The sequence below is a fragment of the Triticum dicoccoides genome, chromosome 7B, assembly GCF_002162155.2.
Source record: "Triticum dicoccoides isolate Atlit2015 ecotype Zavitan chromosome 7B, WEW_v2.0, whole genome shotgun sequence".
NCBI classification, from domain to species: domain Eukaryota; kingdom Viridiplantae; phylum Streptophyta; class Magnoliopsida; order Poales; family Poaceae; genus Triticum; species Triticum dicoccoides.
This window is the reverse complement of record NC_041393.1, coordinates 400,608,244-400,623,513: the sequence shown is the minus strand read 5'-3', so window position 1 is coordinate 400,623,513 and position 15,270 is coordinate 400,608,244. Positions and strand designations below refer to the sequence as shown.

General features: G+C 46.9%; 3 protein-coding genes across 3 annotated transcripts; 2 read left to right on the top strand and 1 right to left on the bottom strand.

Moving 5' to 3' along the window:
* The first annotated feature begins 207 nt into the window (after positions 1–207).
* LOC119336713 (uncharacterized membrane protein YuiD-like) lies at positions 208–2,849 on the top strand. The gene is made up of 5 exons (XM_037608782.1): positions 208–510; positions 609–765; positions 1,516–1,566; positions 2,189–2,281; positions 2,498–2,849. The coding sequence occupies exons 1-5, from the start codon at positions 368–370 to the stop codon at positions 2,573–2,575; spliced, it is 522 nt and encodes a 173-aa protein (XP_037464679.1). The 5' UTR covers positions 208–367; the 3' UTR covers positions 2,576–2,849.
* Positions 2,850–3,897: 1,048 nt separating this feature from the next.
* LOC119336712 lies at positions 3,898–7,459 on the bottom strand. The gene is made up of 10 exons (XM_037608781.1): positions 7,227–7,459; positions 7,034–7,130; positions 6,837–6,941; positions 6,665–6,742; positions 6,265–6,320; positions 5,806–5,863; positions 5,078–5,203; positions 4,848–4,943; positions 4,644–4,715; positions 3,898–4,307 (listed from the first exon to the last, which is right to left on the bottom strand). Exons 1-10 carry the CDS (start codon positions 7,355–7,357, stop codon positions 4,245–4,247), a joined length of 882 nt encoding a protein of 293 aa, XP_037464678.1. The 5' UTR covers positions 7,358–7,459; the 3' UTR covers positions 3,898–4,244.
* A 174-nt stretch (positions 7,460–7,633) lies between these two features.
* LOC119336711 (pre-mRNA-splicing factor SLU7-like) lies at positions 7,634–11,651 on the top strand. The gene is made up of 9 exons (XM_037608780.1): positions 7,634–7,791; positions 8,042–8,205; positions 8,438–8,550; positions 8,731–9,141; positions 9,261–9,396; positions 9,509–9,808; positions 10,430–10,646; positions 11,006–11,109; positions 11,195–11,651. Exons 1-9 carry the CDS (start codon positions 7,776–7,778, stop codon positions 11,339–11,341), a joined length of 1,608 nt encoding a protein of 535 aa, XP_037464677.1. The 5' UTR covers positions 7,634–7,775; the 3' UTR covers positions 11,342–11,651.
* Positions 11,652–15,270: the final 3,619 nt, after the last annotated feature.

The following is a 15,270-nucleotide window of genomic DNA, read 5'->3' as shown; positions in this document are numbered from 1 at the left end:
CTCCCCTCTCAACTCTGAGGTGCTTTCTTCTGCCGTCACAAACCCTTCCCTTGATTCCCAGCACCACTAAATTGTCTTTCCCCCTGGTTCCCAGCGCCAATGGACTTTGCAATTTTGAATTTTGAGATGCGGTATCATGTGTGTTCACATGATATGGTGACTTCACTTGTCCATCAACCCTAACAGCTGCCCGGGCCCATTTTGCCAGCTCGGACGCTTCCAAAATCTCCAATCGCCGGCACCTCGCCTAGCACTGACTGGGTCGACTGCACCGCGGCGGGTGAGCGTGTCGGAGCCGACACGGATCTTCTCTTCTCGCAAGGAGGAAGAGGCGGAGGGTGGAAGCTTCTAGAACCAGCCGGCCGCGATGGGAGACGCCGCCTCCGCCGCGCAGCCTCCGCCCGCGGCGTCGCCCGCCTTCTCCTACCTGGCCGTGTTCGGCAACTGCCCGCTCATCGCCGCCGTCCTGGCCTTCGCCATCGCCCAGTCCATCAAGGTCTTCACCACATGGTACGCCTCTCTCTCGCTCGCCTCACCCGCCCTACCCTGCCATCCGGCGCCGGCTGGATCTGAGCTCTCCGTCACGGGATCCGTGCGCGCGTGCGTAGGTACAAGGAGAACCGGTGGGACGCGAAGCAGCTGGTGGGGTCCGGGGGGATGCCGTCTTCGCACTCGGCCACCGTCACCGCGCTCGCAGTCGCCATCGGCCTACAGGAAGGGTTCAGCAGCTCGCTCTTCGCCACCGCTGCCATCTTCGCCTCTGTGGTTAGCCCTGTTTCTCTCTTGATTGTTCAAGCTGTTAGAAATGTTGGATCTTTCGATGATGAGTCGTCGATCTGACGAGTAGTATCCTTTTCTAGTAAATAATATGGTAAACCTACACATCATTTCGTTCATTTCTTGGATCACTTCAGTAGCTAAATTTTAGTCAAGACCGAAGTTTTAGTAGAAAACCTAAAGACGGCATATCTTGGTTCAGTTATTACTACTCCCTCCGTCCCAGTGTAGTGTCAAAAACGCTCTTATATTATGGGACGGAGGGAGTATAATAGAAAGTACAGTACACATGAGAAGAAAATGCAAGCGCCTTAAACACAAACACCTGAAATCTCTGATCACATAGAGGAGATAATATATGTGGTTGGGGGCATGGTGTGGCCATGGTGGTGATATTGTCTGACTTTGTTTGCGAACCTGAGCAAACAAGTAGAAAGTAGGACAGTGGCAAGCATGAGAAAATCACCCCTATTGTGCATAAGTAGTACTGAAAATCAATCGTGTGGAGGAGTTCATCACAAGGTACAACCATACAAACGGATAGTCTCTCCGCCTAATCTCACGGCTGTATTTTTTTTAACTCCCCTACGTCTTGCATAGTGGTATCCCGACGAGCTTGCCATGTTGCTTATGATTCCATGTCATCTTCTGAAAATGCAGCACTCTGCATTACATATGCGCTACTTTTTTTTTCATCATCTTCGCTAAAGCCATCTTTCTGGCAATGCAAATTTGCAGGTGATGTATGATGCTTTTGGTGTTAGGCTACATGCAGGGAGGCAAGCAGAGGTACTATCTGAAACCTTCAAATATTTGTAACTACTCAATAGTAAAATAATTTATGGACGCAAAGGATTATGTCAGATAAATACTGGTAGCAACGAACAACTTTATGAATGGCAAGTGGTGGCCCATTGCTAAAACTACAGTCTCTTATTCAGCTAGAGAAGTGCAAATCTAGCTGGAAGCCTAGAACAATCTAGGCTTTATTGCATTGTTGACATGTTGTAACACTTTGTAGTCTCATTAGTGAGTACCGTATGTACTTCCTTGCTTGTTTTGTTGCTTATGTCCACTTAAATAGTTCATACAACAAATTATACTCGCTATTTGAGGTAACATTTTACCACAGAAGGAGTAACATTATTTGAAGTAACAAATTAGGTGATGAACAACAAATTGTGTCCACTTAAATAGCTCATGGAGTAACATTTTACCACAGAAGTCATTGGTGACCAGTGCCTTTAGTTAAAATTTGTGAACCTAAGAGGCCATGCTATTATTAAGTCCATATATATGCATAACCTGGGAAGCACCATAATTTTAAGTTGAGTATATTCACTATTTTTCTGCTCTTCTGGCGATGCTTCTATCTCCTTTCAGTTATAACTTGTTTTAAATAAATTGCTAGGTCTTGAATCAAATTGTATACGAGCTACCATCAGAGCATCCACTTGCTGAAACAAGACCGCTGCGAGAGCTCATAGGACACACGCCTCCTCAGGTTTGATCTGTTGCTCCCTTATCAACCATGCTAAGGAAGATGAATGCCTAATTCTTCATGAACTAACACATGTTACTTGTACACAAGTGCATGAAGCGATTAGTCCCTATCCCATCATATTTGCTTCTTACCTGATGAAAGTGCAAGAAACCATGGGACATATTCAACATTCTTGGTCTCACATATGTATTTATTGACTCTGAGGTATCTTATCAGGTTTTTGCTGGCGCGGTGCTTGGATTTGCAGTAGCCACATTTACGGGGATGATGGCTGGGCTTGGTAACAGTGGTTGATTCTCTTGACCGGTGGATGCACGGTCTCCATAGCGTCAGCATTACTTGCATTCAAGTGTTAGAATACATACAAATTGGGATTATGGTTTCAGGAGGCGAGCTTGTTCTAGATAATGCTTTTTTGTATAGGTGTATTTACTTTGCTGCAATTCAGCTTCTCGAGAAAGAGAGAAATTGTCCCATTCTTTTGTAACTAACTGGTAAATAACCATTTTGTTATATTCTGATGTTGTTGATGTGAAATTTGGTAGCTATAAAGCATACCATTTAACTATTTCTTGGTTGTTTTTTCTTCTGAATCAGTTGGTTCTAATTGAATAGAAGTACAAGACAATCGGAACCCTTTGGTACTTCAAAGTTTTTTGGTTTGGTACACGTGTGAGTTCTCTTGGTTGAAACCAGAGAGGGGCGAAAATGTGTTAGTTCAAAATTTCAAGTGTCAACGCAACTGTGTCAAACGCTTTGGTTATGTATTTCTTCAGTTAAGAACAGTGAAAAATTGAGCGCGCTAGGATTAGTCAAAAGGAGAGGGTGAGAGAAACAAAGGAGAGCAAGTCTGACCTTGCGCATCGTGCTTTCTTCCCCGACCTAGCGCTGTGGCTGGATCTTGAGCTCCCCTCCCCCGACCTCGACCCTAGTCCTTCCCCTTCTTCTCGGTTCCCAGGCTCCTCCTCGTCTAGGCTGGAGCCTGGTGGCTTCTCTTCCCTGAGCTCGTCGCTGCCAGCTTTCTTCTCCTTCCCCCATCTTGAGCTCCTCATCGTCTCTCCTTCCCCAATATGCTTGCTATTTTAGGCTTGTACATGCCTTTTCCCTCAAAAAAAAAAAAAGGCTTGTACATGTCTTACTTGCTTTGGAAATTGATTTTTGGGCGCCCTTTCCTGTCCTGCCCGTACGACATCCGTACAGAAAGGCGTCGCTTAAGCTGTCATTGCACTAAGCAGAGGCACAACGCTTGCTCAGCGCCTAGGGCTTGAAAAACACCTTGGTTAAGAATGAACTTTTCTTAGTGAGCGCTGGAAAACTGTTACTCCTACACAAACGATGCTGGACATTGACTGTTTCATCTTTCTTTATCTAGTGGTTAACTGAGTAGTTGCAAACTGCACGAATTTTGTGCAGCTTCAGATTTAAAGATGTGCAGCCACATTTCTAGACCAGACTAGCTGCGACAAGCAAGTACGTACTCAATTATGACAGGCCTAGAACTTCAGTAGACTTGATCAAAGTCAAAGAAGTTTGACTTAGAGAAACCTAGAACTTGAATTAATTTGGAAAGGGGGGAGTACAGTACACGTAAGCCATGTTTGCTGACAACACCAAAACAAACCTCAAGCAGATGGCTTAAAGGACCCATCAGTCTTCATACGGATAAGAATCAGATATGTTTTCAATTTCATACATTACACCGCTAAATATGCACACAAAATATGTTCACCAGCCATCGCCTTTTGCACAGTGAGTTCCACAATTGTTCAAACAGAAGCATGCACCCAAAATTCTCTACCTCAAATGCTGGCACAAGTACGTATATTTGAAAATTTTGTGTCCGCGTCTTGGCTTTTCCCTAATGTGACACCACTACACAAGAGTGGAGTCTCACCAAAAGCTGCCCACCTCGTCCTAACATCCAAAGGTTTTCTAAGCCAGGATATAATTCCTCCAGTACTCTTTATCGGTAGTACGAAGCCGTGATGCACAGCAGAACAGAGGCAGCTGCTGTAACAATCAACTCCTGAAACAAATAATTACACACAATAATTTAATACATCACAAGTGAGCATTAGATGATGTGATGCAGCCAAGGACCAAAAGTTAATCTAGCCAGCATGCACATTGTTGACATGGAACGCTACCCTCCATGAACAAGTGTGCTCAACTCACAGATCACTATGGTTCTATTCCCTCCGTCCCAAAATAAGTGTCTCAACTTTATGTTAACTTTAGTACAAAGTTTTACTAAGGTTGAGACCCTTATTTTAGGACGGGGGGAGTACAATATAGCTGATGCATCTACACACACTTCACATTTTATATGAAAAAAGCTAGTGCACACTGATGTTAACTATACCTGGTAGTAATAAACAATACGGGGAGTCTGCTGCCAAGATAACTCAACCAAGTTAAGAGCTATTGTATAACCCTGAAAAGAATAGCAGACAGAATAGTCAACCAAAATGCAAACAGAAACTACAAGCGGTCGTAGATGACATTGCAGCAGGAAAACCCAAGAAGAATCTAGCAGCAATGCATTGTGTAAGATAACAACACTGACCAGGGACGCAGCGAATACACATCCAAATATCAAACCCAAAGCGCGGAAGACACGTTTTGCCATTCGTACCCCTCTTCCCTCAACCTCACCATACTCCTGCAGAAAGCACCAGAAAACATGATTATGTTAAACTCCTGAATACATATAAAATCCACGCAGACAACAATGGTTCAACACTGTACAGTAATGTGCTAATTATAGGCTAGTAAGTGACAAGGAAATGGTCTCACATTATATATTGGAGTTATTGGTGGCTCAGTAACCCTCAGCTTCTGAAGTATTCTGTAGAAGAAAGCAAAACACAAGAACTGCAAAGGCTTCCAGTCCGCATTACCGATGATAGCAATGCAAACAACCTGCAATATAACTGAAATAAACATCTTTTGCAAAATAAAGATGCATTTCTAGTCAAGGAATAAACATCCATAAACATAATTTCATTTGTCCAAATAGATGCATTTGAACTTTGGGCACACAAGATGAGGAAAATATCAACACCTTAGTTTTTGATATGTTAGGCCTTAACAAATTGGCGAGGGAGACATACGAGCATTTAGACAAAGACTTTGTTGAAGAGATTCAGAGAGGTAATTCCTGGCATTCAATACTTAATAAGGGCATTTTAATGGAAACATTACCCAAAGAACACAAAATGAGAAGTATTGAACACCAGACTTTTAGGCTAATACGGCATCGACTTTTAACTAGGAGGATGGTGTAACTTCTTAACTGATAACAACAATAAATTAAAATGCATGCAGAAATTTCAAATGCACGCTCAAGCATTACAACTTATCCTAAGTATATTTTAGAGTTGGTAACTTCAAATCAATCGAATTTGTTATGAGAATAATCATATGGACGTGATAGTCACAATAACCAGAAAGTAGACTCTGAAAAGCATAAAAACATAACAGTGAATAGATCAGCAATAGCTAGGAATGTGTTAAGATCATACAATTGCTGCTGATATTGCCATATTTATGCGCACATCCTTTACTGCTGATTTGGAGAGTCTGCAAGATGCATAAACTTATCAATAGTATTAACTTCACATGCATGCTGCTGTTTAGTTCAAATTACAAGTGCTTGGTGCACATGTCCTTGTCAACAAAAAAGTCATGCTGCCCATATAGAATAAGAGTATTGGTCCTTGGTACCAAATTAAACGCATAAACATGGAGATGGCTGAACTAAACAGGGCAATGCACGCTTGGGGGATAGACCTGCTTATCATGCTGACTTGCTAAGTTAAAATTGTCCAGCAACATTTTCATGACGACACTCATGGGTAATAAAGGGAATGAATTTGCCATTTTCATAACGTGAATCACAAAAATCAAGTGAACCAAGAAAAAATAATGTCGACGGAACAAGGAAATAGAAATTCCTTATATTGAACTTGAGTTAAATGTACCTAGGTCCCCAAGGAACTATTGGTTGATTGTCAGCATACTTGATATCCTTTGATACCTGACATTCAGAAAGTAAGTGAGACAAGTAATGAAGAAGATCATATTAAGTGGAGAACATTAGGATGAAAGGACTTAGATGGTTTCAACCTACAAGTCTATCCATCTGTACATTTCCTAGGATATTTATAATGCAGTTATAGTCTTATCTTCATAAGGTATAACCGCACCGTACCTTTTGACCAACAATGCCTTCTATAGGATATGCTTAATTACTCCATTTTATCCTTCTACAAATAGGATATATAAACATCTACATATGGTAACTAATGCAGTGCGTATCTTGTAACTTGTTAGTGTCCCAATTATGAAAAATCAGGATCCATGCACGCCATAACAGCCTACCTCAACCGATCCATATGTGACCCCCTTCTTCCTATACTGCAGCTGCTGCATCATCACAGTGTCATACGCTTTCTCCAGCTGAAATCCCAATAGCTCCACCATTAGTGCACCACAACAAAACTAATAAGGCGTGCAAGCCAAAATCACTCAAATCTTCAAAACACTGCATAACCTTGGCCAAGAAGTCCTCATCTCCTGTCTCCTCCGCTTCCTTGCGCTTCCTCTTGTATGCTAGCTTCATGTTGTCGAAGCTATCGAGTGGGGTAATGCCCAGAATCTAACCCCAAACAGCACAAAATCAGAACACAGGTTCAGCAAGTGCACAATATTAGATAGAAATCTTGTCATGTAGCCCATTTCAGCGTCTACCTCATAAGAGCTCTCATCGTCGTTGAAGTCAGCGGCCCCTGCCGCCGCCGCATTCACGGCCACCCCGCATCTCCTCGGGGGCGCCGACGCCAAGAGTCTTCAGTTCCCGGCAAGAATTAAAAAGATTTATCGCGTCCACCCGTAAAATCCTCAATAAAATACAGAGAAAAAGGGCGAGGTGGTACGGGATTACCGCAGCGACCGAGGGATGGCGGGCTGACCGGCGCGACGGGGGAGCGGGAAGAAGGCGCGGCGCGATAGGGGAGAGACGAGCGCCGGGGCGAACACGGCCGGTGCGGCAGCGGTCGCCGTCGCGGCCGCCATTGGGAGTGGCTGGTTTTGGTGCGTAGGGTTTCAGAGCCTGTGCGCGACGCGACGGCGAGGGGACGGCGAAGCAGCCGGCGAGTCCTATCTGTGTGGGTCGTTGCGGAAGGTGGGGTTGGGGCGCCGCAGTTGGGCCTTTGTGGGCTCTTCCCTGGCCCCAAACGAGCCGGGATGGATTACTGGGCTTTGACGGTCCACGTTTCTCACTATGGCGGTAACCGTGGATTGCCGGCTTCCGAGTCTGACCCACCTTGTTGTGGGTTAGCCGCCACGTAATAAACTGGCACTGCGAAGAAAAGGAAAAAAAAATCCTCCAAATTCGTTTGGGTGCGTTCCCCTCTCTCCTCGTCTCTCGTTATCGCGCCGCCGTTCGTCGTCGCGCCGCGTAGCGCCGGCGAGACTAGGAGAGGCAGGCGCCATGGCGACCGCTTCAGGTGAGTCGATCGTCTCCTTACCCTAACCCTAGATCGGCTCTCGCCGGATCGGATTTCGCATCGTCAGCCGCGCGGACTCTATCCGATTTTAGATCCGGGGACATATTCCACGGCAGAATTGATTTCGATTCGAAGGGAATTATGGTTTCGTAGGGGGCCGCGCGGGGTTTTCGTTGCCTAATTTGTTGACCGGTGTGTCGAATTTCCGTCGACAGTTATCTTATTGCTGTGATTTTTGCGTTGATGTCAGTATCGTTCAAGTCTCGTGAGGACCACCGGAAGCAGCTCGAGCTTGAGGAGGCGCGTAAGGCGGGGCTGGCCCCTGCCGAAGTCGACGAGGATGGAAACGAAATTAACCCTCACATCCCGCAGTATATGTCCTCGGCCCCATGGTATCTCAACGCTGAGAAGCCGGTAAGTTGTTGCATGTCCTATTAAAGTTCTACTCCGTCTGTTCCTAAATACTCTATAAGTCTGAGAAAAATGAATGAATCTATACTCTATAATATGTCTATATACATTCGTATGTACTCCATAGTGAAATCTCTAAAAAGACTTATATTTAGGAACGGAGGGAGTAGTTTTTATGGCGGGGGATGATTTGGTTAGTGGATCCCTGACTATTTGCTGGGTGGATGGGTTTCAGAGTTTGAAGCATCAGCGGAAATGGAAGTCGGATCCGAATTACACAAAAGCATGGTACGATAGGGGTGCCAGGCTTTTCCAGGCCAACAAATACAGAAAAGGTGCTTGCGAAAAGTAAGTGTGGTGTTCATCTGCTAGTTTTCGTCCAGCATTGATGCCCATTGTTATGTGGATTTTCTTGTTAGTCCTTACCATGACTTCGTAATGAAGTCCAAAGACATTCTACTTAGCATGGGTGTTCTTTAGACTCTGTAGTCAAGCATTTCTTACAGATAATGTCTCTTGATATTTCAGCTGTGGAGCCATGACTCACAATAAGAAGGAATGCATGGATCGACCTCGGAATGTTGGAGCTAAATATACTAATATGAATATAGCACCGGATGAGAAAGTTGAGTCGTTTGAGCTTGATTATGATGGCAAGCGTGACCGTTGGAATGGTTATGACACATCAACCTACACTCGTGTTATCCAAGATTATGAAGCTAGAGAAGAGGCCAGGAAAAAGTTCCTGAAAGAACAACAGCTCAAGAAGCTCGAGGAGAAGGACGGCGAACAGGATGGTGAGAATGTGGGCAGTGAAGAGGATGAAGAAGATGGCCTGAAGATAGATGAGGCTAAAGTTGATGAGAGCGCTCAAATGGATTTTGCCAAGGTAGAGAAGCGTGTGCGCACAACAGGCGGTGGAAGCACTGGAACTGTGAGGTATGTCCTTGTTGAATACAAATGTTGTCCCTTTAAAATTCTAGATTATACTAGATCATGTGAACCTGAGATGTATGAGGATCGGTTCTAATGCATATGTTTATTATTGATCTTCACAGGAATTTGCGTATCAGAGAAGACACTGCAAAGTATCTTCTGAATCTTGATGTGAACTCTGCATATTATGATCCAAAAACCCGCTCCATGCGTGAGGATCCTTTGCCAGATGCAGACCCCAATGATAAATTCTATGTTGTAAGTGATAGAGAACATACAAGTTAAATTCCTTACACTGTTCAAAGTTCTGCCAAATCTCCTCCTGGCTATGCTATCAGCTTCAGTATTCTGATATATTATTATGATGCAGGGTGATAACCAAAATAGACTCAGTGGACAAGCTCTGGAGTTCAAGCAACTCAATGTCCATGCATGGGAGGCTTTTGACAAGGGGCAGGATTTCCATATGCAAGCAGCACCATCTCAAGCTGAACTACTGTACAAGAGTTTCAAGATCAAGAAGGAGAAGTTGAAATCTGAAAGCAAGGACAAAATTATGGAGAAGTATGGGAATGCTGCATCTGACGAACCAATCCCTCGTGAGCTTCTTCTTGGGCAAAGTGAGAAAGAGATTGAGTATGACCGGACTGGTCGCATAATCAAAGGACAGGTTGGTACATAATACGGAGTGCTGCCTATTAATAATTATATACCTTTATAATCATTTGCTGTTCTTCTGTTGCTATGATCTGAGGTTGGTTTTGATTATAATGTTTTGAAGATTCGCATCAATTATATGGTGTGAACAATCTTCTGTGTGACTGTTTTCTTAACCCCACACCATATATTGCAGCACCCTATGGTTTCACTATAGATGATTTTATATGCACTGTTACAATCCTAGACCTGACAAGACCAGCTAACTGCAGCGGGTTGCATGAAAAGATGATGATAATCTTGAGGTTTGTTATATGCAGTCGTAAGCGATGGGTGTCATTGGATACCAAAAATAACCATGTGTCTCCTGAACTTCTCAAAATAAGATGAATACTGTAATTGTTGACCAATTAACTTGGAATGTAGTTTTATAGGGCTCTCATGTTAGTTGTGATTACCCTATAGTATTGGCTATTGTTTTATCATTTAAAATAAATTTAGAACTGAATTTTATTTTACTTGATGCCAGCTATTTTGTTTCCACAGTTAAGATTGGATGCTATCATTCTAGTTCAACTGTTAACACTCTTTCTCAGTCTCGAGGTCTAATGTATATAAAAAATTTATTCTACAGGATGTAGCTCTTCCTAAGAGCAAATATGAAGAGGATGTCCTAATTAATAACCACACAACAGTGTGGGGTTCATGGTGGAAAGATCATCAATGGGGCTATAAGTGCTGCAAGCAGACTATTAAAAATAGTTACTGCACAGGCCTTGCTGGAATCGAGGCTGCTGAAGCATCAGCTGATTTGATGAGGGAAAATATGGCCCGCAAGGAGGCCGCCGAAGGTGTGTTGTTGAGCAATTATTTTGGCTTATATTTGTGCATGCCTAGATAATGTTGCACCGTAAAGTGATTTTTTTTCTCGTGAAATCATATCTTTAGCATAGAGGATAAAACCATTGCTGTTGAAAAAAGCACCAAATTGTATTAAATATTAGGTCATGCTATAGTCAACTGCACGGCGATCTGTTTTGTGAGACAAGAAGGTGCTTCTCCTATTTATCTGAAACTTGTCTAGTTAAGAAAGTATTCCCAGATTTCAGTTTATTCATGTTAGCTTAGTTTATTATACTGGTAAATCAACCTAGGTGTTACTCTACCATGATCATGAACAACTCAAGTTAACTTGAATTACGTGGTGCAGAGGAACCTGTACGACAAGAAGAAAAGAAACTAGCCACTTGGGGAACAGATATTCCTCAGGATCTTGTTCTGGACCAGAAGTTGCTTGAGGAATCCTTAAAGAAGGTTAGCATCTCTTATTCAACCTTTGCATCTTCTTTGTTGATTCATTGTTACTGGTGCTGAAGCTATTTCTTTTTGTATGATATAGGAGGCAAAGAGGAAGAAGGAAGAGATGGACGAAAGAAAGAGGAAGTACAATGTGAAGTGGAACGACGAGGTCACCGCCGAAGACATGGAGGCCTACCGTATGACGAGAGTCCGCCATGACGATCCTATGAAAGATTTTCTCAATTAGGAGTTCATGTCCGCTGGTTGCGTGGCAGCTGTTATCTAATGCATGTGTAAGCTGGCCACGCCTGAAGTACTGCTGCTGTCTGTCCATTCTTCGCTGGATTGTTGTGTCTGTATTCTCGGCCATCTCTAGGAAGACGGGATGGGATGGCATGCCGGTTCGTGAGTTACTGATGTTGTGAATTACAGATATGATCGCGTGATGTCCAAAAGCAGAACGAAGTTTGTTCTCATATGTTCTTTGTAACATCCTGGTAACCACGGCGTACGCCCAATTAATTGATGAGTAATAAGTTCTTGTTGCTAGGCTGCTAGCTCTGTGACCCATTAGTCGCATGCTTTCTTTTCTGTGGAAGAAATGATCGGTGGCAACCTGGCATGGGATTAGGGCTAGTTTGGTTGGTGCCCTGGGCACTATGCCTGACAAAAATCGTAGCCTGGGAATCAATTGGTTTTTGTCCTGGCCAGGCACGCCTGGGAGGATGCTGTTTGGTTCTAGGATGTGGCCAGGATAAAATATTAAGCAATAATGAGGTACTAGTCTCGAGTGGCTGATTTCTTTATTTGGCCAAGGCAGTTGCAATTAGCAATCCCAGGCGTCCCATTCTGGTTGCCCGGGTCAGGCTAAGCAAGCCTAGCACCTTTTCACCAGGCTAATCACTTCTCGGGATGGCCCAGGCCAGGCTAGTCTTCTTGTCACCAGGACACAAACCAAACAATGCCCAGGCTTCAGGCCAGGCAGCTTCGAGCCTGGACACAAACCAACACACTCTTAGTCCACGGACATAGATGCCAGAGCACGGCATCCAAGCATACATTTCAAACTTCTTTTTAACAAACTGGATGAAATTCATGCAAACACGGCTGGATTTTGTACAAACATGACGGATTTCATACAAACATGATGGATTTAATTACATTTAGAACAAAAGAAAAAGACCCGCCTCTATCCTACGGCGGCTGTGCCCAGCGTCCAAGCCCGTGTCGTCCTCCATCCACCTTCTCCATGAGCACCGGGGATAAGACCGATTAAGTGAAGGTGCGGTCTACGGCGAGGAAGAGTAGAACACGGGAGACGGACCGACCCACATGGGACACAAGGCACTGCCGCCTCCCGTGGCCTACACATCCTCGGAGGAGTCCGCGGCCTGTCCATCGCTAGTGGACGTGAGGTCCACAATGGAAATGATGGCGCTGGCGTTGTCTTCGTCTCACCGGGCCGGCCGATGGTTCGTCGGCGGTGCCTAGGAGGCACACTGCCGTTGTTCTCGTCCGCGACCGCCTGCAGCTGCGCCTCCGCGGCGATCGCTTCCTGGCAAGCGGCGGCTTGAGCGCAGACGACATCGTAGATGGCACACTGCTCCGCCACGAAGTTGGGTTCGCCATGGCCATGGCCTCCTTGCTCGCACGCTCGCCATACATTCGGCCCTCCGCTAGCCGGTGTTGTTCCAGGAGGAACATGTTGTACATCTGTTCCTCCTGTGCCTGATGGAACACCGACAGAGGCGCCGGCGCAGGCTGCACCTCCACCATGGAGGCGTTGAAGTGCGCCCTCGCCTGCTCCATGGTGAAGCCGGCGTGCACAAGAGGCGCGGGAGCCGGGGCGGAGTCGTCGGAGCCCGTCTCCATCTTGGTGTCGTCCTCGTCGTCGGAGACCTCGGGCGAGCTGGCCGACAAGCCGGCCTCAATCCGTCTGGCACGGCGGCTATGCTAGACGACGACAAGGGTGGCCCCCGCGTGCTTCATCTTCGGCAACAGACTGTCCCACAGTGTTTTCCCGCTGGTGGTCATGGCGGATGCAGTGAAGGGAGGATGTGGAGGGGCTGGTGTTGTGGTGTGGCGTTAGCTGGGTGTGGCCGCCTTTATATAGCGGATTCTGGTAAGGCGGTGTCCGGGTGCGTTAATGCACGGCGCCGGAGTGGATTTCTCGACTGGCGAGCCTGCTTAATGGCTGCAGACGGATGGACAACGACATTGAACAGGCGTGGTAGATATTCGTTCCGTCTCGTACGAGTCTCCGACATTGAACATGCCCGGACACCGGAGACGCGTTGCGGGCAACGCCCTCGCCCGGCGCGCCGCTTCAATGGCGGAGGCAGTGAGAGGTCGCGTCTGCCCTGAGTCGTCTTCAATGTTGAGCAGCGCACTCTACAACGGCATGAATGCGGGCAGCTGGCGCCGGGCGGGAGCGCGCGCGGGAGGAGGGAGGGTTTTTTGATGGGCCAGGGTGATCAGAAGCGGGATTGAGATCGGTCCGAACTCCCACAACCCCCCTCCCCCCCCACCACCACCATTTTTGTCTCCGATTTGCGGGAGAAATCACGTCCAGACTGCCCCTTGGACCTGTCGGCGTTGGATGGCTTCCACGGTCCGGACAGCGCGATCCAGACGGTTGCGGGAGATTTACAGATCCACCTTGAAGGGCTTGCAAGGGAAACGTTTGGAGCCGGCCGGCCCGGCCAGTCACACGCCTCGTCACGTGTCTAGCGCGAGCGCAGAGTGGCCCATCCCCCCCTCTCGTTGGCCCATGTAACCGCCCTGTCTAACCTTATCCTCCCACCTTCTTGTGCTCATCTCTCATCTCCCACCTCCCATTTTCCACCTCAACGTCGCGAGCTTCCCCCGCCATTCCCCGCATCGTGCTAAGCCACGAGCTCCCCGCTCGTTCCTCGCTTCTTACTGTGTGCCTCCATGTCCTTCTATTGTAACCACCCAACAGCTCTTGTCGTTCCCCGCCGCTCCATCGTCTCCCGCTGCTCGGGGCACCATTTCTCTTCTCGCCACTTTCCTCTCAGGCTCCTCTGGTCACGGTCATGGCGCACACCCAACTCCTCCGTCGGTGCCCGTTTTTGCAAGGGGCGGCGGTGTTTTGTGGCGGCGGCGATGGTGTTGCATTTTTGCCACAACCGGTACCGGGGAAGCTACCACCGCACCCAATTTTGCTGCAACTAGGCGACATCGAGCATGGCTGGCGATGACAGTGCCACGTTTTGCTGTAATGGGCAATGAGGGAAGCTACCATCGGCGCCAGATTTTGCTACAACAAGAGATGTTTAAAGTATGGCATTTAGGGCGACGGTGCTGCGATTTGCTACAACCAGTGGCAGGAAAGCTACAACCGGTGCCCTGATATGCTACAACCAACAATAATGAAGTATGGCTGCAACCGGCAGCAGGAAAGCTACAACCGGCACTCAAATTTGCTACAACCAGTGACAATGAAGTGTGGCCGCGACTTCTTTTGCTGCAACAAGGCGATAGCGAGTGTGGCCGGCGATGACGACGCATGATTTTTTTCGCTGCAACGGGCAACCGGGGAAGCATCCACAAGCGTCGGGATTTTTGTTGCAACCATGGGGGGCTCCTCGAACTGCGGTTGTTCGGGAGCGAGGATGGCGAGCGGCGGCGAGCTGGCAAGGTCATCGACGTTGGGGGGTCGTCATGGGTTTTTCTCACGTGTGCGCTGTTGGTGCGGCTCTGGTGCGCCGACACGTTGGAAAGGAAGGAAGAATTGAGGAGGGAGGAACAAGATGACGCAGGTGGTAGATCCGACGGCTGCCTACAGTTGTATTGGGCGGCTGCTTGGTGACCGTCGCCTATCACTGCCCATGTTGCAAACACAAGTACGATGAATACATGGTGATGCTCAGATATATGAAGTTAGAGCATCTACAGCCGGGTCTCTCATACCCGTCTTAAATGCCCGGGCAGGCCATCTGGTCACTGCCCGGTTACAAAAATTTGACCCAATCGGACCTCTCAAACGGGTCTCAAACGCCTGGGCTGACCGGCACCCCTCATATCCAGCCCCAATATAGGAAAGATATGGGGCGGCCCGGGCATGCCCGGGCGCGTCCGCTTGACAAGTCCGGCCTACCACGGACCCCACAAAAAACCCCAATCTGGACGGCGAGCTCAAACCCTAACTCACTC